Source organism: Dermacentor albipictus, chromosome 6, assembly GCF_038994185.2.
Source record: "Dermacentor albipictus isolate Rhodes 1998 colony chromosome 6, USDA_Dalb.pri_finalv2, whole genome shotgun sequence".
NCBI classification, from domain to species: domain Eukaryota; kingdom Metazoa; phylum Arthropoda; class Arachnida; order Ixodida; family Ixodidae; genus Dermacentor; species Dermacentor albipictus.
Window position 1 is genome coordinate 73,416,606 of NC_091826.1, and position 26,777 is coordinate 73,443,382.

General features: G+C 44.3%; 3 protein-coding genes and 1 pseudogene across 7 annotated transcripts in view; 1 reads left to right on the top strand and 3 right to left on the bottom strand.

Annotated features, from left to right (window-relative positions):
• LOC139061196 (uncharacterized) overlaps positions 1 to 11,903 on the bottom strand; it is a 67,981-nt gene extending 56,078 nt beyond the window's left edge. For 4 of the 5 annotated variants that reach the window (XM_070540844.1, XM_070540846.1, XM_070540845.1 and 1 more), the window contains exons 1-2: positions 11,889 to 11,903; positions 9,580 to 9,702 (exon numbers count right to left, since the gene is read on the bottom strand). The gene's annotated coding sequence lies outside the window, so the exon portion shown is untranslated. Of the gene's footprint in view, positions 1 to 4,750; positions 4,978 to 9,579; positions 9,703 to 11,888 lie in introns of all 5 variants that reach the window. The other variant, XM_070540843.1, reaches the window with a different exon arrangement.
• Positions 1 to 26,777, bottom strand: part of LOC139061195 (uncharacterized) — a 228,647-nt gene that overhangs the window by 94,453 nt on the left and 107,417 nt on the right. The window lies entirely within an intron of this gene.
• LOC139047145 (5S ribosomal RNA) lies at positions 15,910 to 16,028 on the top strand (annotated as a pseudogene).
• On the bottom strand, positions 19,051 to 21,447 carry LOC139061194 (piggyBac transposable element-derived protein 4-like). Its single transcript, XM_070540840.1, has 2 exons — positions 21,078 to 21,447; positions 19,051 to 20,980 (listed from the first exon to the last, which is right to left on the bottom strand). The coding sequence occupies exons 1-2, from the start codon at positions 21,260 to 21,262 to the stop codon at positions 19,429 to 19,431; spliced, it is 1,737 nt and encodes a 578-aa protein (XP_070396941.1). The 5' UTR covers positions 21,263 to 21,447; the 3' UTR covers positions 19,051 to 19,428.

Genomic DNA, 26,777 nt, shown 5'->3' on the forward strand with positions numbered 1-26,777 from the left:
CCAAGGCAGTAAAGCAGCAACCATTGAGTTAAGGACACTGCTGAGAGACGAATTGTTGATTGTTGGTGAGGAAATGGGCCTGGAGGTACGCAAGGATATGCTAAAATCGAAATTACTGCAGCTGATTTCTGAACAGGCCAGTGAGGAGGACATTAAAACTGGGTTAGAACTTTTTAGCAAAATAAAGAAACGGGACGGAGAAAGAATAACAGGTCAGAGAGGAATGTGAGAAAGATCACGAGGTAAGAAAAATGCAACTTGAACTTGAAAGCAAACGTTTGAAGTTGTCTCAAGGAAGTGAAGGGGCTTTGGGAGGATCAAGTGAGGCAGAATCATACTGCATGAACAAGCTGTTAAAGCCATTTGAGGTCGGGAATGACATAGGCTTGTTCCTAGGAAATCTTGAAAGGACTTGCGAGAAGAACTTCGGCCCAAATACATGGCCACAGCAGTTGTCTATGTTGCCGTGTGAGGCTGCGGAAGTAATCGCCAGACTCAGTGCGCAGGATGCATATGATTATGCGAAAGTTAAGGCGCCTTTTTAGTCTTTTGAAGAAGTACTGCCTTTCAGCCGAAGCTTTTCGGCAAAGGTTTTGAAGCACGGGCAAGAAGGATAGTGAGGGGTATCCAGAGTTTGCATATGGCTTAAAGGCAAACCTAGTCGAGTGGCTGAAAAGCGCGGAAGCGTACGTGAGCAAACATGATTATTGAATGCATGTGTCTAGAGCAGTTTGACAAAAGCATCCCACCATCTGTGAAGCTGTGGGTGCAAGACAGAGGAAATGTAAACACTGTGGAAAGGGCAGCTGAATTAGCAGAAGAGTATGCAACGCGTAGAAAGCTGAACGCCAAGGATGGAAATTGGGACGGTCAAAATGGACCACGGAAAAAATTTTCGTTCAAAAAGAGTTCACAGACTAGACGACTGGAACCTGTAGACGTGGAGGAAAAGACCCCTGAAAAGAGCAAGGAAAAGTCAAATGGGGAAACCGTACAAAAAGAGCGGAAAAGAAAATTCAAATCTTTTAGACCAATCCGCTGCTATAAGTGCCACAAACTCAGACACATTGCTGTAAACTGCAGGAAGCCTGCCCATGGCCAAAGTCAAAATCAGTGGACTGTTCGGGGAGCTCGTGACCGAGGCTGCAGTTTTTAAATTCTTGTCTCTGTAGTACCCTTACATTTTTTTGGATCGGTCGGATCAGTTACTGCGTGACAAAGGGCTTAAACTGGGAGAGGGCATAGTACACGCATTGACGCGACGCCAAGCTTGTAAAATTGCATCACTTTCGGCTGAAAACACATAAGCTGTTCCAGCAGAAGTAGCAAAACAGGTAACTTCAGTAATCGAATCCGAGCTAGGCTTGAGGGACGAAAAAACAGCTGAGAAAACACTACCAGCTGACCCACTCAATGAGAGCGGATCACTAGGGTGTCAAAGTTCATGCCTGCAGGAAGTGCCAGCGGACGCACTCGCAAGGGAAACACGGTCATTACTATCACCGGCCTCAAAGAACTTTGATCAGCTCTTACATGTGGACAGAGAGTCACTGGCAGCCGAGCAAAAGAATGATGACAGCTTAGCTAAACTACATCACACAGCTAAAGAAGGCGTTGCTAGATGCAACGTGACGTGACAAAACGAGAGAGAAGGATTGTTGTATCGGCACTACAGAGACCGAAAGGGTACGATTCTAGATCAGTTAGTCGTACCTACTAAGTAAAGGGAGGGCCTTCCGAGTCTCTGTCATGGAAATGGGTTGTCTGGCCACCTAGGCATAAACAAATCAAAGGAAAGATTGCTTACGGAATACTACTGGCCTGGCTGTTTCACCAACGTAGAAAACTTTGTAAGATCATGCAACGCCTGCCAGCGCTCGGGTAAACCAGGAGAGGCATGGAAAGCTCCACTAAAAGTAGTGCCCTTAATAATAGAACCTTTCAGACGACTTGTGATAGACACGGTAGGGCCTCTACCAAAAACAAAATCGGATTACAGGTATTTGCCATGCTGTGTCCGGCTACAAAGTTTCCAGAAGCAATCCCTCTGAAAGAGCTCAGCTCCACCGAAGTAGTAGACGTGCCTCTGAGAGTATTTGCGTGAGTTGGGTTTGTAGCCGACATTCAGGTGGATCAAGGGTCAGTACTCACCAGCGCACTGACTTCCACATTCATACAAAAGTGCGGGGTAAAGTTGATACACAGTTCCATCTATCACCCTCAGTCAAATAGTGTTGAGAGGTGGCATTCAGTGCTCAAGCAAGTTTTGTGGGCGCTCTGTTACGAACACGAGGACTGGGAGAATTGTCTTCCGGCCACTTTGTTTGCTTTGCAAACAGTTCCTCATGAGGCTACAGGGTTCTCGCCAGCAGAACTAGTGTATGGGAGGACACTCCGTTCTCCACTGAGAATGTTAAGAGAAATGTGGGAAAAAAGAGGAGAGTCCGACAGTGGTAGAAAATCTGCTAAATCTGCTAGAACAGCTAAGTGCAACCCAAGAACTACTTGAAAAGAACATGGGAGTAGCCCAAAAGAACGCCAAGTTCTATTATGACAAAAATGCGAGGCTTTGTACATTTAACACCAAAGACTAGGTAATGATCCTGAAACCTTCAAGAAAGAACAAGCTTGAAGTTCACTGGGATGGACCCGTTAAAGTGTTGCACAAACTTTCAGATGCTAACTATGCTCTGAAAACGTCCGGTCACAGGAAGGAGGTAAGGAAGGAAATACCACTGCAATTTGATGAAGCCGTACATAGAGCGGAGCGGAGTCGTTAACTCTACCATCAAGGAGCAGGATGACACTAGTACTGAGTTTAATGAGTGTAAGGTGACTTCCAACTCCGAAATCAGCCTGGAAGAAGTGGTAAAACATTCAGTAAGCTCGCACTCTCTTAGACCTGAGCAGCTAGATGAGCTAAGAGGGCTGTTAGGGGAATATCTTGACAGATTCAGCGATCAGCCAGGTAAAACCAAACTAATAACGCATGAAATAGAGCTGACATCAACCGAACCCATAAGATCGAAGCCTTACTACAACAGTCTTCAGTCTCCACAACAGAGAGAAATTATGGAGGCAGAGATACAGCGCGTGCTAGAGTTGGGAGTTATTGAGCGGGCTGAGAGTGACTACACGTCACCACTAATTCTTGTAGAAACCCCTAATAAAGGCCCTCGTCCTTGTGTTGATTACAGGAATTAAATGCCATTACTACGAATCAGCTGCACCCGTTACCCAACATTAAGGAACGAATCGAAAGAGTTAGCACTGCTAAATACATTTCAACTATAGATCTTGTGCGGGGATACTGGCAAGTTCCCCTTTCAGAAAGTGCCAGCCGCTATGCCATATTTATCTCACCTGTAGGCACTTTTCACCCTCTCCCCCTCAGCTTTGGGCTGAAGAATGTGCCGTTTAGCTTCTCTAAGTTAATGGACATTGTCCTAAAAGACTTACAGGAGTTCGCCTTGGCATATCTTGATGATGTAGTTATTTTTTCGGACAGCTGGGAACAGCACGTATCGCTCCTCAAACAGGTGTTCTCACGGTTGAGGGAAGCTGGCTTAACGATGAAAGTAGAAAAGTGTAGGTTTCGCTGCTCGTAGGTTACTTATCTGGGACATGTTGTCGGTCAGGGTACGAGACGGCCAGCCGAGCTGAAGACAGTTACGACTGGAGAATTTTCACAGCCACGCACGAAAACAGACATTCGTTCATTTTTGGGACTTGTGGGGTATTATCAACGGTACGTTCCGAATTACTTTCAAATAGCAAGCCCTTTAAAGGATGCCCTCTGAAAGGGAAAACCAAATAGCGTGCACTGGGATAAGCACAAAGAGAACGCTTTCCAAAGTTTGAAAATGTTATTGGTTTCTCGTCCTGGGCGTTGCGCGTCAGACTATACAAAGTAATTCATAGTTCAGTGCGATGCAAGTGACAGGTAGTTAGTCAGGTCAGCGACGATAATGAGGAACCTCCTATCCTCTATGCCAGCCATAATCTAACTGTAAGAGAGGAAACGTACAGCGCTTCAGAGAAGGAATGTGCTTGTTTAGTTTGGGCAGCCCAGAAGTTGTCGTGTTACTTGCACGGAGCGAGGTTCATCTTCAAGACCGACCACTGTCTTCTGATGTGGCTCAATCAAATGTCACACAAAAATGGCTGCTTGCTCCGATGGAGCCTCAGTCTCCAAGAATACGACTTCTCCGTTAGATATAAGAAGGAAAAGTTGCATAGCAATGCAGATGGTTTGAGCAGGCTAATTTGAATTCTGCGTTTAAGGATCCCGCCCAAATTTTTTGGGTTGCTATTGTTAATTTTGTTAAGCCGTGAAGATCCCCTCTCATTTAGCAGGACTCCATCGATAATTGCTTAATTTGTCAGCACGAAATTCCTTCACAAATTGCCGTAGTGAAATGCAGCCTATCCATTTCCATTCCCGTTTCATAGCCTATCCCATTTCGACTATCCCATTTCATAGCTGGTTGCTGCAAGCCAAGGCATCCCCCCCCCATTTGCCAGCAGCTATTCTTTTCCTGCCCAGTGGTGATCAGCACTGGCAAGGCGAGATCTTTCGGGCCATGGAGGAGCTGTTATAACCGGCCTGCAGGGGCTGGCATTCCTCGGAAAAGTGACCCAGCCCTTCCCAGCTCTCCCAGCCCGCTGCGACGACTCGCTTTGTAAGGACGACAATGCGCCGCATGGAACAGCCCATTGGCGCCACCATGTCTAGACGCGGTTGGCGTACCAAGTATTGTTAGTGGGTTCGCCGTTGCCGTCTCAGTTTGTTTGGAGCGGGGGAACTCCTGGAAGACGCTGTCTTGCGGTGCGGTCTCACGGGTCCCAGAAGTGGTCAGTCAATGGACAGACATGGCGGCCACTGACTGCGGGCTGAACACTGGGATCAAGAGGTACCTGCTCGGGTCAAGACCTCTGTCTGCGAGAACCCTCTCACCTCGGCGTGTTCCGTGATACCTGGGCGAAAGTGAGTGCGTGAACCCTCCTCCTCAAAAGCGGGTTGACGATGACTTTTTACGCTCCCATTGGTCGAAGTTTGAACGGTAGTCTTCCTTCACCTAGGGATCTAGGGAGGACAGAGTGCTTTTAAGCAGCCATTGCACGGCTGCTGAGGGTGCATTCCTCTTTTAGTCATGCTAGACTGATGAACTAATGTTCTCATGTAGATACTGTAAATAAATCCCATATTCCTCATTCTCCCATATTACTCGTTCTCGATATCCCATATCCCAAATCCCATATTCCTCTATCTCCATGAGAATAAGTCTCTCCCTTCTACAATGCCCTCAGCTTGGATGAGTTGGACGACGGCATGGGTGAGCTACCATCTATTTCATGCCCGACCCCCAACCATTACAGTCTTACAACTTGTTTCCTTCTTTATCAACCAGGGGCAACGGGTGTATTTGTTGTCCGTTAAGTCTTCTTAGCCCGTCCCACACTTTAGCCTCTTGAGTATATGAATTTATAGTTGAAAGAAACCACAGCTTGGTGAACGACCTCGCCATATTGCCGACTATCTCGCCACCACTCAGTGGAGCCCTCGATGACCGTCCCATTTGCTGTCACCAGGCCGCTACCTGTCGCCGCAGCGCTGGCCAAACATTGGCCCAGCCCGAGGCCAGTCTGTCAGCCCATATCCGGAAAACTAATTAGTTAAATTGGGTCTTTGGCGCAAAAGGAACTTAGGCTTTGCTGCACCAGACACAAAGTATTAGAAAGTCAATGTTAGAAATAGTAAAACCAGTATTACTTAAAGTCTGTTGAGAAAACCTGCTTCATCAAAAAAATTCATTTCATCTGTAAAACGAACAAGTGAACGGTCTTCCAAAATGAGAGTGCGGTGCAGTGGTACATGCAATTCGTATAGATCATGGAAGTGTCTGTCTTTCGATATGTGGGCATGTAAATAGAATGCGTAGTAATGCAAGTGGTTCTTGACATTTATCCCATATCAGCTGTGCTTCCTTTCTGAGCAGATCATTGTATGTGAGGTGTCTGCCCTATTCGGCGTCTGGCTAATATTACCTCAGTACAGCGTTCTTGGTGAAAGCAGGTTTTCCATTCACCTAGCACCGGTTTTATTAGCTTTTTTTTTATTTGTTGTTCCAAGTTCCACTGGCACTGCCATTTGTTATTAAGTGCTCTGCAAATAGCTTGAACCCTTTCCCTCAGAGTGCCTTTATTTTAGATACAGTTCTGCATTAGCAGTACATATATCTGCCTTTTATTTCCAGGGACCCCAACGTGACTTGGGACCCAGCAGAAACGAATTGAGTGGTTTGGTTTATGCATGATAGTGTGTGTAGGATGTTGCCGATGTGACATTCTTGCTCGGATTTTAAACTGAGGGTTTCAAGAGCGCTTAGGAAGACAGTGAAAATGTCTGCTTTTTTGTGTTTTCTAGATACAACTACTTGTACTGCCATCCACAGAGCATAACATTCGGCTGTGAAAACAGAAACGAATGACAGGAGTCTAACAGCCTGTTCCCAGGTTCCCGATATGATACTGCTTCCCACATAATCGTGTGTCTTTGCATGTTTCTTGTAATATGCGGAACTCTTGTATTATGTGCTCCTGTGCTGTATCTCAGCTGTTCCACAAGGGTCTGTGCTTGGGCCACTGTTGTTTTTAATCTACATTAACGATCTACCTGATAACATTTCGTCTAAAATTTGTCTTTTTGCAGATGACTGCGTAATCTATCATAAAATTACTAATGACACTAATATTTCATCTCTTCAGGATGATTTAAACACGCTGCATAACTGGACTATAAAATGGCACATGCAGCTTAACGTCAAGAAATGTAAATCAATGCGAATATCCCGTACTAATGAAGCTTGTCCTGCCTATTTACTTGATAACATTCCTTTAGAGAGCGTAAGAAATTACAAATATCTGGGCGTCCATATAACCTATAACTTATCCTGGAAGTACCATGTCGACTTTATAACGAGCAAAGCTAATCGCACACTTGGATATCTTTGCAGAAACTTCTCGCTCGCACCATTATCACTCAAACATTTGTTATACACGACGTATGTCTGTCCACAGTTGGAATATGCATCATCAGTATGGGACCCACATCATGTCATCTCAGTTAACTGCCTTGAAAGTGTCCAGAATCGCTCCGCTCAGTTTATACTAGCTAATTACCATCGTACGGCAAGCGTAACACAAATGAAGACTACTCTGAACCTACCTTCGCTATTAACTCGCAGGAAACAATCGCGCCTATGCTTATTTCATAAGATTTACTACCAGCATGCTGCGCTTCGGTCAGCATGGATTAATCTAGCACCATTCATCTCCTCACGTAGAGATCATACGCCTAAGGTACATGTTCCTCGCTCTAACATTCTAACACATTCGCAATCATTTTTACCTAAAACATGCAACGAATGGAACGGTCTGCCAGGATCTATTGTTAGTATAAGTAATACTGTTCAATTTAGAAATGCTTTAGTTACCTACATGTAAATCATAAAACTTGCGTTCAATATATCATGTGACTAGTCATTGTATAAGTACTATTTTTGCAAATTAACTATGTATGTATTTAACTATTATCCCCAACTTGTATATTGAAGTGTATGATGAGATTTCTATGATGAACTAGGGCTACTATTTTTTGTGTAAATTAGTGAGCTAGTATAATTTTCTATTTTTATTTATACTGTGCCTTTCCTGTACATCATTTTTTACCTCCTTTATGTAGTCTCTCCCCTCTATAATGTATATTTACTCTGAGGGTACTGTAAATAAATAAATCCTGCTTCCTAAGGTGTGTCAGTGACAAATCTAGAAATCATGTAAAGTTGCACCAGGGGGCTAACCTGGATGGCTTATCTACAACATGAAGTGCCTCTTTTGGGATATCGCACTCGCGACACTTTTTTTCATACCGAAGTATGAGAGGTTTGATGGCATGTGGTTCCTTCGCATAGTGTAATCGTGTTTACAGCATGTGACAATGTCGTAGCATATATGTCCTGGTGATGATCGAACGCTGAGAGCATAAATAAGCATGAGTAGTATTCTTCTTTGTGCAAGAGATGGCTCGTTAGCTTCTGCATACACTAGGAACAGGGGAAGTTCTGTAGGTGCCAGCTGCTAAGCGTAATACTAGATTAGGTACTGGATCTAGTGGCCTTAGGTAGGACTGTCTGGCTGACCCATAGACTACACAACCGCAGTCTATTTTGCTGCATACCAATAACCAGCATATATGCAGAAGGCATTTCTGGTCAGAGCCCTAGTGTTTTCTTGACAAGTACATTCAGTGAATTGTTTCTTTAATTTTCAAACTGTTCATGTGTGCTAGAAAGTTTTGCTTCTTATCAAAAATAATGCCAAGAAACTTGTGTTTCTATTTAAGTGGTAGGGCACATTGGTGCATCTTTGGGACAGGGTCTGCATATAAGCGCCTTTTTTGGGAAAAGACAGCAGCGACAGTTCTTTCAGTGGAGAAACGAAAGACGTTTTTGGCTGCCTGTTTTGTGAGTTTCTTTAATGTGATTTGAACTTGTTTGCAGGTTACTATGTTCGATCCTCGGCATGCAATTTGGAGACCATCAACATATAATGAATGCATGAGAGAAGATGGAGTTATTCTATTTACGGAGTTCATTTTCACAACAAACAAAGTTGTACTTAGTATACATCCCTGAGGCACACCTTCTTCCTGGACGAATTTGCATAAAAACGCTGTTCCTAGACGGACTTGAAATGTTCTATCATCAGACATAACGTCTGCTAGACATTTGATTTTTTCCTAGATCTGCCACATCTTAATTTGCCAGATTTCTAAGTATACATGGGAAGTCAAGAAACAAAGACACCAAGGAATAGGGGAAATTACTTGTGCATACTAATTGAATTAAAGAAATGATAAATTATTGGCAATGAAAGTGGATGAAGAAACAACTTCCCGCAGGTGGGGAACGATCTCACGTCCTTGGATTAACAATGATTCTTGGCCATAGATGTTACTGTGCATATCCCTCAATCAAATGAAAGCAATTTTTATGTGACTATTTTTTTTTAACCAGTGTTTCAGAATTTTTGTTTCTCACATACTGTTATACGTGCTCTACATAGAAGGTCAGCTAGAAGTTTTTGTGATCTGGCAGTGAAAGCTAACAGTGTGGCTGCAGCACAGCCTGCATGGGAGCTGCCACTAAACCAACCAGCTATGATTGCATTTGAATTCAGCAGCAACAGCTGTTGCGTTTGAACGAAGCCGCAAGCCAGCAACTCCGATACTTCTGGAGAATGTAAGAACTTATACGGCTTCTCTCTCTTTGATGTACCACTTGTCAGATCGGAACACATCTGTGAAAAAATGTTTCACATAGTTTTGCTCCCTAGGCTGGATTATCACCTATGCATGCATGCACGTATGTTGCAGCAGTTAATCTTGCATTTAAATTTTCCAGCTACCACTGAAGTAGTTGAGCGTCTGTCAGTAGTGATGATTAAGTGCGAGGCTGCAAAGTCTGCTTGGGTCTCCAAAGGCATGCAGACAGTGCTGACAACAGTATAGCTTCTCGCCTGTATGTGTCTGTAGGTGTCCTGTGATGTTGAAACAGCTCTTCACAGCAGAGCTGCACAGCTTGCACAAAGGCATCTTCCCCACGATGGTGAACAGCGATGTGGCACTGGTTTTCGTTGACCCTGGACAAATAGTACACAGCATGTCAACAGCACAAAAGACTGTGCAGTTAGGTGCAGAATGAAAGCCAGTACAAAACGGAACAATGTACAGTGAATAGCACAAGTGTGCAGCTAAATAGTGGCCACACATGTCCTCGGTGTACATGTTCAGACGCAAACGACATATTGTGAATGGACAAGTCAATGGAAGCACATCTTTATACATACACAAGTATCCTTACGAGCCATACTCTCCATCATCTAGCACTCAATACCTTGCCATCATATGGCACAAGAAAGACAAATGAATTGAGCAGAGCTGCATCTGCAGCAACAGCTAGAATACCAGGCAAGGAACAACACACTAGTAAAGGTGCACAGATATTATCAGATGAACTGCGGGAAGGGAAGTGTTCAGATTGTACAGCCTCTCTTGAATGCATGAGTGTTGAATGAGAAAAGGCTTCACAGCACAGAGAAACAGACAAAATGCAGCTTGGGAGAGAAGTCACTCACTAACGAAAGACAGCAGAAGCAGCACAGGCTGTGTGGTGGCAAAGGTGAAAGACATGCTATTTTTTGTTCTATTACTGTGTGCGTAGCTTTGAGCTTCTTTAAAATATCTTTTATCATCCAAGTTATGGCTCCAAAAGTTAGTGTGGAAAGAACATATTGATTACACTTGCCTACTTTTCAAGGACACACCACCTTCATCGTGTTACTCCCGCCAGTGGCACAGCGAGTTTTTTCGAAGGAGATGGCACACATTTAAGTGTGTGCTGTTGACAGGGGAGATGCGAACGGGTACGAGCCGAGGTAAGGAGGGAGAAGAGGATGATGGGCAGACAGCATTCTAGTAAACAGAAATTTCGGAAGGGAGGGAGGAAGGAACCTGGTGTGCCTGTAATGCACCAACTTCTCCTAACACGCTGCTGCTATTGGGTAGCACCATATGACGTCATGGAAGAGTGAAATGTGTAGCTTAAAGCTGCAAAAATTGGAGTGGAGGGCAACTCTAATCTTGTTTGTATATTGAATTTTCTCTGAGGGATAACTTGGGTTTGTGTGGGGCAATTTTGATAATTTCTTTTGCCCCATGTTCTATTACAGGATGAGGATACATCTAGAGCAAATATGGTGAATTGAAAACAGCGTTGCAGGGTCCCTCTAACTGTGTACACAAAGGAAGATCGTTTACTGTGATAGTTGGCAGTGTTGAATAATCCTGACACCAGGCTTCTTGTGAATACAGCCGTGTACAGAAGTTAGAGAGAATGAAAGGGCAAAAACTATAAGAAAAACTAAATGAAGAAAGAGAAGTCGACGGAAAAACAAATAATACAGTCCTACAATGCATACTCGTAAACTGCAGACAGTAATGAAAATAAGAGATGCTTGCAGTAGCAGAGATCTGAGAAAAAATAAAAACAAAGAGGAGGCACGACACTCAATGCTTAGCATATGGTCTACAAATGCACAATTTGCAAGATTAAGGTCAATAGGTCAAAAGAAATATTGCATCTAGCCCAGCAACAAGCCTTGTTAATACATACTATTCCCAAATTTTTGAATTAATGCTAGCCCAGCGTTCCAACCCACAGCTATTATACTACTGCTACAGGTGCAATTGCAGCAAAATATGTATAGGCTTAAAATGTAGACTATTTGCCAGCGCTTACGGCAAAATACATGTGCTGACATTCCATTTGACAAGTTAGAGTCCTATTTCTAGAAGTAATTATGCCCATCATCACCCTACTTGATAATCAAGGTCTCCCCCTACACCTGCAAATTTATTTCCTACCTTTTACGTTACACTAAGATAACAAATAAAGCAGCACGAAGACGAAACATTGTTGTTCTTCGCTAAATGTTTCGTTTGCGTGCCAACATCTTCATCATATACAAATGGTTATTTGTTCTACACAAGTCAGTGTAATTTTCTCGTTTAACTGTCCGGTCTGCAGCTTCCTTAAGCTATCGTTATCCTTCAAGTTACGGCTCTACAGGTTAGTTCAGGATGAACGCATGAATTACGCCCTTTCCGACTTTTTAAGGATATGCCGTACTTTGCCATATTACGCGAGTTCAAGGCAAGAAAATAATGTGGCCAAAATATATCGCGCACTTGACTTCGATATTAAAGAAGTAACATGCCTCGGTTTCTTGCAATCGTTAAATGGAAAAATGAAACGTGCATACGTTACCTCCACGGGATGGAAATTTATTCACATAATTGCCTCGTCGACACTCAGTCATACTGGAACGTCGATGCACAACACGGCGTCGTCCGTGCGCTGTCCACTGCGTCCAACATTCCGCACTTTTTGCGACGATACCTCGAAGTTTACGACCAGGGTTGTGGCCCACGCTTCAACGATTTACTTCACGAGTTCGTGAATATCTAGCATCTATACTTCAGAATAAAACTGGCGCTAGCGCCTGGAGCGTCCCTGCGCAAGCCATCCACAAACGGAAACATCGCACCGTCTCATAGAGAAAGGAATACGACCGTCTCGTGATGCACTGACGGTAGGCTGTTGACAACGCTTCGAGCGCGTTTCAGTTTCGTATCCGGTTGCTGCGGGCGAATTTCGGAACAAATTTCTTGACAAAAGCAAGACCTCTCCATTAGTATCCGGTGAAAAGGGCAGATGGGCCGCAATACATAATATGGGATTTCCTGCCAAATGCGATGCTTTTCTTTTTATTTAGCTGCAGATTTCTCTCGAGTTCAGTACGATGTTAAATGCATCGACTTCACTGGTGAAGCAAGGTTTGGGTACGGGCTAGTTGGTATTCCATGGTATCAATCGTCACTTACAGCGCATACATAGACGAGGGACAATGTCTTTGTCATTGGACATTGTCTTGGTAGCCCTTTTTTGTCCCTCGTCTATATATGCGCTGTAAGTGACGATTGATTTCACTGGTGAATTTGGCCTCTTCATGTCATGTGCCAGCCGTTAGTCCGTATTTCACACTAAATCTAACTTTTAAGTGTGTCGGCTTTGATTCATCAGTCATAGAATATATTTAAAGGAATGGATGGAACAGAGGAGCGGACAACACGCGACCGCCCTTCCTGACGCTGCTTTCGGCAGTTGCCGGCAGGCGGCGAAACAAGTTTACGCTTGAGCCGTCGCGGCAGCTGCTCGCATTCCCATAAGTGCAGGCAAATTTGCACTTTTTGCTTAGAAACCACGCAATTAACTGTGTCACATATTATGCTAAACGAAGTAGACTCCAAAATTCGATCTTTCTGCAAAATTTGAGCTAGAACAGTGACTTGTTTTAACCTTTGCGCATCCCTCTTGCCATGTCATAATCATCCCTCATCACACCTTATGTCCCCGTTCCCTCTCCCCCTGTGCACTGTAGCAGACTAGAGCGCCTTAGCTCAGGCCGACCTCTCTGCCTTCTTTCAATTAAATTATCTCTCTCAATCTATAAGTGACCATTGTCTAGTCTCAGCATCGTTTGATAGACGTCGTTACCAAAGTCGGCGTATGTGCTGAGAGCTGTGGAAGTTTAATAACCAATTACTTTCGCGTAGGTGTTTCCTAAATCGTGTTACTGAGCTTATAGCTCATGTGTCATGCCGCAAAGACTTCCCACTCTTTGCTGTGTGGGAAATATTCAAACAGGAAGCTAAAATGACATCTATCGAAGAATCATCAATATTGGCCTCTGAAAAAAAAAAAGAATAATTACAATGCATTATGTAGACTTCAGAGTGAATTGCATGAGCTTGAATGTCTACATCCGGGTCGATATATTGATGATATTCATAAGGTCAAAAGCACAGTTGCAAACTTTCACCACAGAAAAATACAGGGGTGCACTAGTGCGTGTGCGAGAGCAGCGTTTCCTGGAAGAACAGCCTTGCAGCAGGGCCCTTGGTGATGAGCGCCGACACGCGCTGTCTAAACAAATACTAGATTTAGGGTATGGTGGAATCATTGTTAATGAGCCTACTCTAACAACTAAAGCGTTTTTCGAACATTATCAAAAACTATTTCGAGACCATAAGCCATTGGATACAGATGCTGCCAAAAAATGTTATCTTTATTGCCCCAGTTAAATCAGGATTATTGTGATTATACAAATGAAAACATCGATATTAATGAGGCAACTGTATGCATCGAGTCGTTAGCGAAGGGCAAGACGCCCGGCCCGGATGGACTTACTGCCGAATTTTATCAGTGCTTTCGTTCCCTCTTATCGCCATTATTACTTCAGGTGTGCAGTGAGGCCTTGGAAGTAGGGCACCTAACCGCCACAATGTAAAAAAGACACACCGTCCGTATAGCCAAAAGCGATGCTGAGACTAAATTGCAAAAAGTTCACGGGTATCGGCCTATCTCCTTATGCAATGTGGACTATAAAATTTTTGCAAAGTTATTAGCTAACCGTTTGCAAGGTGGAATAAGATCTGTGGTCGGTGATCATCAAAAATGTGGTATCAGGGGCCGGTTTTTAAAGACGAACATTCATGTGGCGAGATCGGTGCTAGAGTTTGTAGCTGAGGAGATTGGACAGGTGGCAATGGTCCAGCTAGACCTGGCTAATGCGTTCGACAGGGTGAATCACTCATTCCTGTTTACTGTACTAAAGCATATAAATATCGGATCCCTGCTTCTTAGAGGTGTTAGGATAGGTTCTACTAATGGCTCAACGAGGCTGATAGTGAACGGCTCTCTCTCCGATGGGATTAGGTTTGTATCATCAGTACGACAAGGATGCCCTTTGTCATCGCTTTTGTTCTGCTTGTATTTAGAACCACTTTGCATGAGCATTCTGAAAGAACAAAATTTCTAAGGCATCAAATTACTGACTAATGAGGTTCGGGTTCTTGCGTATTCAGACGACGTGTCCTTTTTTATACCAGTAAAAAGAGTGTAAAGACTGCTCTTGCAATTACAGAAGAATTTGTGCAGCTTCTGGTGCAAACGTTAACATTGAAAAACGTTCAGGTTTTTGGTTTGGATTATGGGCTACAATGTCATCGCATTACGCAGTCATTCAATTGAAAAATGATCTGCAGTGTTTAGGTGTGCCTCTCTCATAGTATAGAAATAGCAACGCTCATTAGTCGGGAGAAGTTGGTAAAATTCAACGTAAAGTGAATTCGTGGTAAGGGCGGAATTTGTCAATGTTCATTCGTGCTGAAGTGTGCAACGTGTTCTTAGCTTCCAGTCTTACGTATGTGCTGCAAGTACTGCATTGCTCTCGCCTCCGCCTTCAGGCACTGCATCGCGTATTTGCAACGTTTATTCGAAGTTCCGGTTGTGAATCGATGCGGCGTGACAATCTTTTCCTCCCCTTTGAACGTGGTGGTCTAGGATTAGTCCACCTCTTCGTCAAGCAAACTGTTTCTCTCCTGTTTCTCTTTCGAGACAGTGACCATCCGTTTTTGCTTGAAACGTTGCAACTCCGTTTAGTTCATTATGTTCCTAATATAGTAGTGTCATCAAATGCCAAAAATGTCCCACAGGCTCCTTGGGGCTTTCTCAAGGAGGTTGTTGATACATTTCTTTTCTTAAAAGTTAGATTCAGCCTGGAGTACGTGTTCACTGCGAGTCGAAAAGCAATTTCTGCAGCACTGGTGAACTGTATTTTCCCAGACCCTTTGTGTCGTGCACCTTATTTAAGCCGACCTTATCAAGATCTACTTAAGCGCGTCCAAAAAATGTGTGTACCTCCTGGAGTATAAAAGCATTTTTCTTTAAATTACATTCGGAAACACTCCCTGCTAAAACTTGCTTGAATTCGAGAGGTTGCTTTGTGCCGTGGTCAACAAACTGCCGACTCTGTCCACGGGCTGAAACCATAAATCACTGTTTCATAGACTGTAGGGACGCTGTATTTTTTGGGACATTCTCCAACGGACGCATAAAAAAAAAACATTGACGTGTCTCCATATTGAATTAGGTTTCTTTCAGCTTAAGGTTACGGGTGGTCCTCCCTATGGCATGTTCGTAGGACTTGGTTTATACAGCCTATCAAGAAGTAGACTGTGTGATCACCATGCCGAAAGCACGCGATCTACAAAATCCTTCTTTCGCGAAAGTGTTGCTTACGTAAGAAGTGTGTACGCTGCGCAGGAAGCTCCGCCAGACTGGATGCACTTGTTAGATGCATGTGTGTGCTTGCCTGAGTTTTAAGTGCATAGTTGTGTCCACTTTGTAATATACCTTCAGCATTTTTTTCCATGTATTAAAGAAAAAAATCTTCCACACCGTGCTGAATACGCCGGTTCTCGTCCGATCCCCGAAGCTAAGCAGCATTGGGTTCGGTCAGCACTTGGGAGGGAGACCACCTGGGAACCCCTAGTGCTGCTTTCATTTTGGATTTTTCTCGCCTATATTTTTTTCTTCTTTAGTTGGCCTATTTCGGATGCAGGCATACAGGTGCGGTGTGTGGACGCGTTGGTGGAATATAAACACCGCTCATAATCCGCAACATCCTCTTAAAGCTCGTTCCCACTTTTTCGAGTCATCCAGGCTTGACAAAAACTCTGCGCGTGTGCAAGAAGGCTAAACTATCTAAATATTGTTACGGTGGGAAAAGCGAACAAGGTCGTCGACGGTGAAGAGGACGAAGTGGCAAAAGCCTCTCGGCAAATGGTATGGTATGAAGAACTTTATTGAGGTCCTGAGGGATCAGTCTGGGACTGATGCGGGCCACTCCCACGTCGGTACAGAGAGGCCGAGCCCCTCTGCTATCACACGGGCCCTCTGGACAGCCCTGAGCTGGTCCGCCAGCACTTCACTGTGCAGCATTCGCTGCCACCACTGTTCACCTCGAGAACCATCACCGGCCAACGCCAAGCAGCGCCACAGCATGTGTTGTAAATCGAGCAAACCCCCACACTTACTACAATAGACTGAAACCCCGCAGTCCGGATTAATTTTATTCATGATGACAGGGTTAGGGTACGTCCGTGTCTGCAGTAGCCTTAATGTAACCGCCTGCGGCCTATTTAATTTAGGATGTGGCAACGGGAATGCCCTGCGCCCTAAGTAATAGTGCTTGGTGATTTCGTTGTAGGTTAACAGTTGGTCCCTGTACTCAGGAGCGGGAGATCCAGCCCCTTCAGGGAGTACACGGCACACTAATCCTCGTGCCTCCCTGTGCGCCACCTCGTTGAGGTTACGCGGGGCTCCCTCCACTGTCCCCATGTGCGCCGGGAACCAAGTAACGGTATGCGAAGTGATATCCCTACCCTGCAGCAGTCTGTTAGCCGGTTCCGCAACAAGTCCTCTCGAGAAGGCTGTAATCGCAGATCGCGAGTCGCTAAACACCAAAACTCTTCTAGAATCAATTAGTGCTAGAGCAATAGCCACCTGTTCAGCAACCCCTGGATCTTTGGTATAAATGGAAGCAGCATTTCTAACGCTCCCTTTGCCATCTACTACCACCACCGAATAAGCATTTTTACCATTAATCCATGCGGCGTCAACAAACGCAGACTCCTCCTCCTGATCCTTTGCCTCTCGTAACAAAGCCCTAGCTCTCGCGACCCGCCTCCCTACATTGTGCACGGGGTGCACATTCCGCGGAAATGGACGAACCATGATATTTGCCCTAAGGTTCACGTTCAACTCGTGTAGGGGCACCCTATCGTGCGACACAGCCACCGATTCTTCAATTGACTCTAATATATACCTACCCGGCGGTGTACCTAGCAACCGCTCCCTCTGCGCGGAACGTTGAGCCTCAGCAATTTCATCTAAAGTATTATGCAAACCCAGTCGTAACAACATATCGTTTGACGTAGTCATAGGCAGACCAAGCGCAGCCTTGATGGCTTTTCTGATTAATGCATCCAATTTATTTTTCTCCCCCCTATTCCAATTTAGCATAGCTGCCACATACGAGAAATGACACATAATAAATGCGTGAACTAAGCGCATTGCACCTTCTTCTCCTAAACCCCTATGCCTATTAGAGATCCTTCTTATAAGTCTTATGGCCTCCTCCGTTTTCTTGGTAATACGCTGAATGGTTCTAATGTTCGATCCGTTCGCTTCAAGTACAAAACCCAGGACCCTGATTGCTTCAACTTTGGGTATCACCGACCCTTCCCTAGTATGAATTCTAATGCAAGGCTCAACGTCCGGTACCCAACCCCTCGACCTACGACCTAGCTTCTTAGATTTGAAGATCAACAACTCCGACTTTTTAGAGGAGCACTTGAGCCCCATGAGACCCAGATACTCCTCCGTAAGCGTTACCACCTGCTGCAGCCTAGCCTCAAGCTCTCCATCACTACCACCGACACTCCATATAGTAATGTCATCCGCGTAGATAGAATAGCCAATATCCTGGACAGTGTCCAGTCTATTAGCCAACTTCGACATCGCCAGATTGAATAACATAGGCGAGAGTACGGATCCCTGCGGAGTACCACAGCAACCCAATTTAACGACTTCCGATTTTATCTCCCCAAACCTGAGACATGTCTTTCTATCCGTAAGGAAAGCCTTGACAAAATTGAAAAGCCGCTGCCCCAAATTCAAGTCCGATAGCACCCGTATAATGAAAGAATGTCGGATTTTATCGAAAGCTTTTTCCACATCAAGTCCAATTAGTGCCTTAGTATCCCTTGTTCGCCGGTCAAGGATCTGATGCTTAATCCTGATCATAGCATCCTGAGTCGAGAGGCCGGGTCGAAATCCTATCATCGAGTGCGGAAAGACCCCATTGCCCTCAACATAACGCGTTAGCCTATTTAAAATGGCATGCTCAGCGACTTTTCCCAAACACGACGTCAGGGAAATGGGTCTGAGATTTTCAAGCCCTATGGCCTTCCCCGGTTTGGGTATCAGAACAGTAGCTGCCAGTTTCCACTCTTCCGGGAAAGAGCCTTCCTTCCATAGGCAATTGATCTGCCGCGTAAGGAACTCAATTGACCCATCGTCTAAATTCCGCAGCATTTTATTCGTAATGCCATCCGGCCCTGATGCCGATCGACCATTAAGATTCTGCAGCGCCATCCTTATATCACTTTCAGTAAATTCCGCGTCCATAGCTGCATTTTCGTCTCCACTATATTCCAAAAGCACATCAGGTGTATCGTGCCAGGTCTCCAACGGAAGGTATCTCTGAGCCAAATCCTTTAGCAACTCCTGCTCCGTGGAGTCCCTACACGCCTGATGGACCAGCTTACCTATCACAGTCCTCTGATTAGACTTAGTGTTTGTCTCATCTAGTAAATGTCTGAGCAAACTCCAGGCGCCTCCCCTCTTAATGCGACCATCAATAGAATTGCACACTTCATCCCATTGCTGCTTGCACAGTACCCGACAATGGTCTTCAATTTCCTGATTAACCACTGCTATACGCTTTCTAAGCCTTCTATTTAACTCTTTCGTTACCGCGAGAAAATGGCCGTTTTTCATAGGTCTCGGAAGAAATTTTTTTGCCAGTACAAATAATATTCCAGAACACGTTGCAGCATGCCAAATTGCACATAATGAAATGCTCTTTCCAAAAACATAAGTTACAAAGCAAACAATTTATTAGGGAACATACAAAAAATTCGGAAAAGTGCCATTTTTGTGGCGAGTTGATAAAAACAAGAAAGAAAAAGCACAATATCTACATACACATTATTAAGAAAGAAAATTTAGAATATACATTTTGAAGATCAATGACTCAGGAATACTGTCTAAAAAAATTAATTCTCTGTACCGCGCCGTTCTTCAGCTACATAAAAAAAACTAAAGACCGGGAACAGCTTCAGCGCTCGTGCCATGCGGTGAAGCAGTTGCGCGTTTTCGTGAGGCACAGGTGCACTTCGCAGTTTTCGCAGAAAACGTTTGTCTTTTGTTCGATTTTGCGTTCCTGATAGCACATCCTGCAGTTTCGCCTTTTCGGCATCTTTTGCGGATGGTGCGGCACTTCTTTTGGGACAGGATGTACTCTGGGAACCTCTTCATCATCAAGCTCGAGCAGCTGTTGGGTGAGCTCCATCCGAAAAGAAAGTTGGTCGAAGTGGGCGCTCCTCTGCAATTCCGGTGTTGGGAGGTGTTGCTGGCGGTGCTCTTGAAAAAGAATGAAGCTATTCACAACAGCCATGTCAATACAATGAAAGAAGAGCGTCTTCCACCACCTCACGCACTTCATCAAAACGTTATAGGATGCAATCAGCTGATCGGACTTATCAACTCCAAGCATCCCGGAATTATAGTCGTCAATCAGCACCGGCTTTTCGATTGGGATGATAGTCCACACGCCACCTCTTCTCTCTTTCCTTGTGGCTGTAACATGCCTGTTGGCAGTGTGCGCTGTTGACATCATGTGAACAACCTTCCTGTCCTTCCATTGCAAATACAGGATGTTGTTCCGTCGGAGCCACCGAACATCACCTCTCTTTGCCTTTTTCTCCCATGACACGTCCTTCAATTCAGATGGGAAGCACCGACGATCTTTACGTGTCGTGCCACAAGCAAGGGTTTTGCGATTTAGCAGGTGAGCAAAGAGAGACGCAGATGTGTAAAAGTTGTCCATGTAGATAACATATCCTTGATTGAGGTATTTATCGCACAGTTGTGTCACCACATCAAATGCTAGTCCACTTGCACTAGCTGTTTCCCGTTTGCCTGCGTACACATAAAATTGAACGGAATAGCCAGTCTGCGAATCAGCAAGCACCCACAATTTATATCCCCACTTTACAATTTTGTCCCGCATGTATTGCCGAATACCCGATCTTCCTTTCGATTTGACCATTCTTTCATCCACAGAGAGGTTCCGCGCAGGTTGAAAAAGTTCTGCTGATGTAGTGTTCACGTGTTGCAGAAGCCACAATACGCGGTGCAGCCTGCCGTGCGTAGCTACAGTAGTCGCCTCCGGATCAGTGACACTTAGGAAGCGCAGAAGTGCAGAAAACCGTCTCCTTGGCATAACGTTCCGAGGAAGAAGCCCTGAAAAAAGCCTACTGGTATTCCAGTAAAGGTGGATGCGTGGCACGTTCACAATGCCCATATAAATGAGCAGTCCAATGAACTTCACTAGTTCGTCGGGAGTCACTTCCTTCCACGACCCATCTCTTTCAGCATAGCTTGGAAGCTCCAAAATATGCATCCAAGCATATTTATTCGTGTTCTTGCAGATAGTATTTATTACTTCTGCGGTGAAGAACAGGAGGAAAAAATCGCGCGCCGTTGTAAAGCGTCTTGCGCTGCTCCGAAGTGCTGGGCCGAGATGTGCTCCGGGCGGCCTTGTTGGCGTGAACTGAAGTTTCTTCACAGCCGGTGGCAGCACATCCTGGCCTAGCGACGTACGGACCCTGCAGATAGCAAGAATAGCTCTAAGCTTGTGCACAAAGGTCGGCAGATAAGCGCGCGCGACGCCGGTGACTGCTCAAGGCCGTAAAGGTAACTCACCGGTGAGCAGCTGCGGATGTCCCGGGCTGACTCGAAACATCGTCGCCGTCAGAGCTTGAAGCAGAAGTACTGTCATCTTCGGACTCGAAGCTCGAATCCTCGTCACTAAAATCAGGTGCGGGTGAAGAATACTTTCGAGCAGAACGCTTTCCGCGCGGCGCAGTTGCGTCCGACGACGACGCCATGGCAGAGACCGGAGCGACTGGCGTTGTTGCGATAGTAACACCGGATGCGGCCCTCTGGCGGATTTAACAAGAGAAGCGAAACCAAAACTGCTGCAAACTGGCTGTAAAGGCTAGGTATACATGTTGGACATGCGGCGGACCTTCAGGAATGCGTTTTCGTGGAATAAAACCACCCGGACTCCAAGTCAAAGCTCACTAGTGCATAGCTGGCGTCATTTTCGGGTAATTATCCCCACTCAACGCCGCCAGATAACAAAGCCGACAATATGATTCAATATTTGACTTGCTGGGAGCCTTTTGATCACAAAAATTTGACGCTAATGCTGAATTACCACGAGTGGCAGTATTTTTTCTCAAGCGCGGCCGCCACGCCCCCTTTTGCAACAACACGCGCACATTAGTTCTCAAAAAGGCGCATCAAAAATCAGAACGTTGCCAGAGCGGGAAAATTTAAACTGGTTCTACAAGTGCACTGCCTAGACTAACCACTGGGTGGCGCTAGCTGCACGAGAAACGATTCCAACATGTCGAAATCGGCCGTTTAAAGCATCGATCACCGGTGATCGATTTGAATAGGCGTGGTAACGAAAGAGTTAATCTCTGACCCTTCCATCGCGCTAACATCGACTGCTTTGCTTCCAACAAATGTGCCAGGCGACTATCCATGTGTTCCGTGTCAATATCGGTCTTAACCTCTTTAGTGGACGCCTCAACGTCACTTTTAAGCTGACTAGTCCACTGTTCCAAGGTCAACTCATTTCCCTCATCATCGATTCTCTGCTCTCTTCTTTTCCTAAATGCATCCCAGTCAACCATCCTGAATGTGCGCTCCTTTTTGTTAGCCACTACCAAAGTAATCATAAGTATGTAATGATCGCTACCAAAATCTATATTAGAATTGGACCAGGACGAATCCACCACCCCCCGAACAAAAGTGAGATCAGGTGTCGAATCTCTACATGTCGACGTGCCACATCTGGTGGGATACGAGGGGTCTGTAATCAGAGTTAAATTCAAGTCTAGTGCCTGCTGCCATAGTCTCTCCCCCTTAATAGTGCTATAAGCGTACTTCCACACATGATATAATGCATTGAAGTCCCCTCCAATAAGCAACGGTGCATCCTTAGCCAGATTGGTTGCCTTGGTCAAGAGAGATTTGAAACTCTGCTTCGTGTCCCGGGGGCTACTGTACAGGTTTAGCAGGTAAACGCTCCTCTGACATGACCTTTGCCGACCTAAGATTACTTCCACCATAATATATTCAATCTTGCAATCTGCCATGTGACAAGTTCGAATGACGCCACTCTTCTTCAAGCTGACATTAACGCAGTCATGACGTTATGGAACTAAACATTAAAAAATGGAAATTCATGCGAGTGTCTGAAACATCACTAGTTTACCAACTTATCACTTAAACAATTCACTACTCGACAGCGTATTTTCATATAAGTACCTCGGAGTTCACATCAGTAGCAATTTAACATGAGATACTCACATTTCTCATGTTGTCTGCAAAGCTAATCGCATGCTCGGATATCTTCGTCGTAACTTTGCAAAATCACCTTCGTATCTCAAACTAATGCTATATAAAACACCCATTCGCCCTAAGTTAGAATATGCCGCTTCAGTTTGGAATCCACATTAAAATACTTTGGTACATACGCTTGAAATGGTGCAAAATAATTCGGTCTGTTTTACACTCTCTAATTACAGTCGAATCACGGGCATCACGGTAATGAAAGCTAACCTTAATCTACCTACGCTTGCTTCTCGACGTGCGATGCTTCGCTTAAGCCTTTTTCACAAACTGTATCATCATCCCTACCTGCGTGATTTGCTAATATTTCCTCCCCATGACGTTTCGCACCGTTTGGATCATGCTCATAAAGTTGGCATTCCGTTGTGTAAAACAGAAACATTCCTACATACCACGCACATCAAATGATTGCAATTGCCTTCCCAAATTGGTAGTAACAATTTCAGATCATGAAAAATTTCTGACCTCATTAACCAATGCTCTGTAACATCTTATTTTTGTCTTCCTCTTTATAGATATTACTGTATAATTAGACAAACTGGACTGCTTCTTTGTATATACATAGTATTTTTTGTAACATGTATTTTGCCTCTTCATAACTACTATGGCATAATTAGAAACATTGTGCTGCTTCTTGTGGTTAAAATATTGTTGTTGTATGTTTTGTACCACTCCCCTCTGTAATGTCTGCTGACCTTGAGGGTATCATAAATAAATAAATAAATAAATAGCGTATTTACATGTACGTCCTTCATCTCAGTAAATACAGTTGTTAGCGCTACGTGCGGCTCTCGTGTGCATCTTCTGCGTCCTCGCCTTTCGCGCTGTTCCCTAGATCAAGACGTTCAATCAACTAGCCGACACGTTCACTCTATTAGATCCCTCTAAGGATGACTCTGTGACCGGCGCTAGCCGCATTCAACCCGCGACTCCGAGATAAGCAGCGCGACGCTATCCCCACGCAGCTAGCGTTGCGTGTGATAGCAGGCGCTTTATCTTAACACTAACATAGGTTTTCGAGAATCGCTTGTGGCCTGCAGAACAAATCGACTTATCCAGCTGGATTACTCGCATTGGGCATTGCTTACATTGAAGAAAATAGTGCTGTAGACAAATTGACACGTTTTCACTAATCTACCAGTCGACTAATTACATTACCGCACATATAGCCATAGAACAATTGAAGCTAGGGATTTCACTAGGCACATACGCTTATAACGAATTTTTAAACTAGCACTATTTTTCAGATGAGCCCAGTCAATCTGGCGGTAAGAAAAACACTGTTATTCCACTCACCTTTATCACAAAACGTTTTTTAATGTTATGGAACAGAAAAGTTACTGGAACACTAGTGCATTGTTGCATATTATCATCTTGTAATATTTCTAATCATGCCAATAAAACTAATTATGATTCTGCTTTCGCTTCAAATTTTCGGAACTCTCATCTCAAAACTACTGTAATCAACAGAATTCATTCTAAGCGAATATGACTGTCCAAATGGCCAGCTACAATTCGCAAATTGTAGTATGTGCCCTTACGTAATTAGTTTGAGTTAATTAGCCAAAGTTAGTTAACTGTTTAAATAACCTCCTGAGTTCCGAGGTGTATTAAAGTTTACAGATTTTTGTGAGCTTTTCAGAAATTTATGTTTACGTTACAGAGACAAAAAGTGAACTTTATAGTATTTCACAATTATCGGCTGTTTTCGCACAGCATGATGTCCAATATATTAGACACTGGAACTCTACCCAGCCATTCTTGTGGTAGTGGATAAGCAGTAGCAAAGGGCAAACTTAATATAGCAAATGGCTTCAAAAGTGCAAAATGTGTTCAATTATCAAAATTTCATTACAGAAAAAGAACGAGCGATAAACTATGAGGAGTAGAACTTACTTTTTGGCGGTTGCATTCGGCCCAATAGCTGACAAATTTCGAACTACAGTGTCATTACGGCGTCCCACTTTTGCGACGTATTTGGCAGAATTACAGACAGGCCACCGCGAGCTAGTATTCTCACTTTCTATGAACACGCTACGCCATGGAAAGCCTAACTTATGAAAGTACATTCGTTTGCATTATTTATTTATTTATTTATTTATTTATTTATTTATTTATTTATTTAAACACCGAGTGGAATGCACGAAAAATGAATGTCTATAACACAGAAATGCTGCAATACAGAAAACAAAAACAGGAAAAGGTAACTATGCTGCAGCAAAATGCAGATTACTGAAAATAAACAAGATCTTCAATAGCAGATTTAAACAAGTAAGTGTCGGTAATTGCTCCATTTGAAGTGAACAGGTGGTTCCAATCGTTACTTGTCTTAGGAATGAATGAGTAAAAACATCAGTTAGTCCGAGAAAACGAGACGCCTACTTCATGCAGGTGGTCTCTACGGGATGAATTGTACTCTGGCTCATATTTAAGGTCTTCTTTAAGATGGCAATGATGATAATTTTTCTTAGAGAGTGCTAAGCGAAACACTTTCTTTCGTAAAGGAAGAAAGGCAGGTTGAAACTAGTTTTAATGGCAGACACACTAGACAGACAAGAGTAGCTGTGAAGTACGAATCTTGCGCTTAGATTTTGCACCGTATACAAAGTTTGAATGAGAGACTAAAGACCGGGATCCCACACCGAGCATGCATATTCAGGTATTTTGCGTTTGAGGGATTGATAGAGTAAAAGTTTTAAGGAAGATTTTGCTATAGAGTAACTGCGGCTTAAATACCCAGCATACGATTGCCATTGTTGACAATGAAGGTGTATGGAAGAACAAAATATTGGTTATGAAAACATCTTCAGAATCATCAAAACGATGCCAGGGTGTTCTCCTCGTATGCCGAGCACAAACAAAAGCCGAGACTTCCAAACAAAGGGAATACATTTTTGATGCCTACAGCATAATGCTAATCAATGCGATGCAAAAAAAGTCAACTACGTGTGCGTTGTTCATAGGCATTTCTTGTGTGTTTTTTTTCCGGCAGGGCACCATTGTGAACACTAAATAAGAAAGCAAGGCGACACTTCGCTCACTAGCAATTAACATCTTTAAAATATTCGGCAATATCTTGGCTTGCATTATTCGCGACTTTCGTCACAACCTCAGTGTCCTCGACGCTAGTTACGCGCAAAAGAAAAAAGAAAGCAAGCGAAAACCGGTGTTGCTTCTGTGACCAGCACTAACCTTCCTGCTGACTATTCTGAAGCCACGTCTCCGTGTGTTCGTGAATTGCGTTCACAGACATTACGCACCTTTTCCATTTGTCATGTGCGCCCCCGGCCAAATCCATATAAGAGTGACGACAGGCGTTCTGTCCTTCTCAAGGTGCCAAGTGATCCTGTCAAAGGCGATGAGTCCAGCAGGAGGAACATCAGCCTCGTGCAGGTTACTGGTTACCTTGAATGAACCACAAGCTATGACCCTTTGGAATGGCGGCGTGGGCTCAACGTCATCCAAAAAGTAGTCGGCTGGTGTGTAGTTTGCTGGCAGCGGCTTGAAGTCACTGGCTTTCGGCCGTTTCCAACCTTCTGGAAGCCACATAGCCACAGTGTTACTGTATTGTCCACATAGCGTAGTGGTAGTAACATAACATTTAACACCTAGCGACTGGATTATCCAGAAACAACCAGTTCAAATAGCGTCTGCTAAGCTGATCGCTTCGGGAATGCATACGTGACCCCTCTACCCCTTCCCCCCTGCCCCCCCCCCCCCAGCGCACACCGCTACAAATACTCAGGTCACGCAGATACAGGCAGTGACTATCATCCCTTGTGCTTCTTTTTGCGGCGTAACTGCTATCCTACAGTTGCTCGAAATTTTTCGTGGCGTGCTAACGAAAAAAAACCTCAAACTCAAAAAGGGTTTGTGTCGGTGTTTTCACGTAACACAGCTATATTATTTTCTCGTATACTCGAATTACAATTTGATGGTGTCATGTCTGCAGGTTGCGTACAAGTCGTCCGAGTTTTT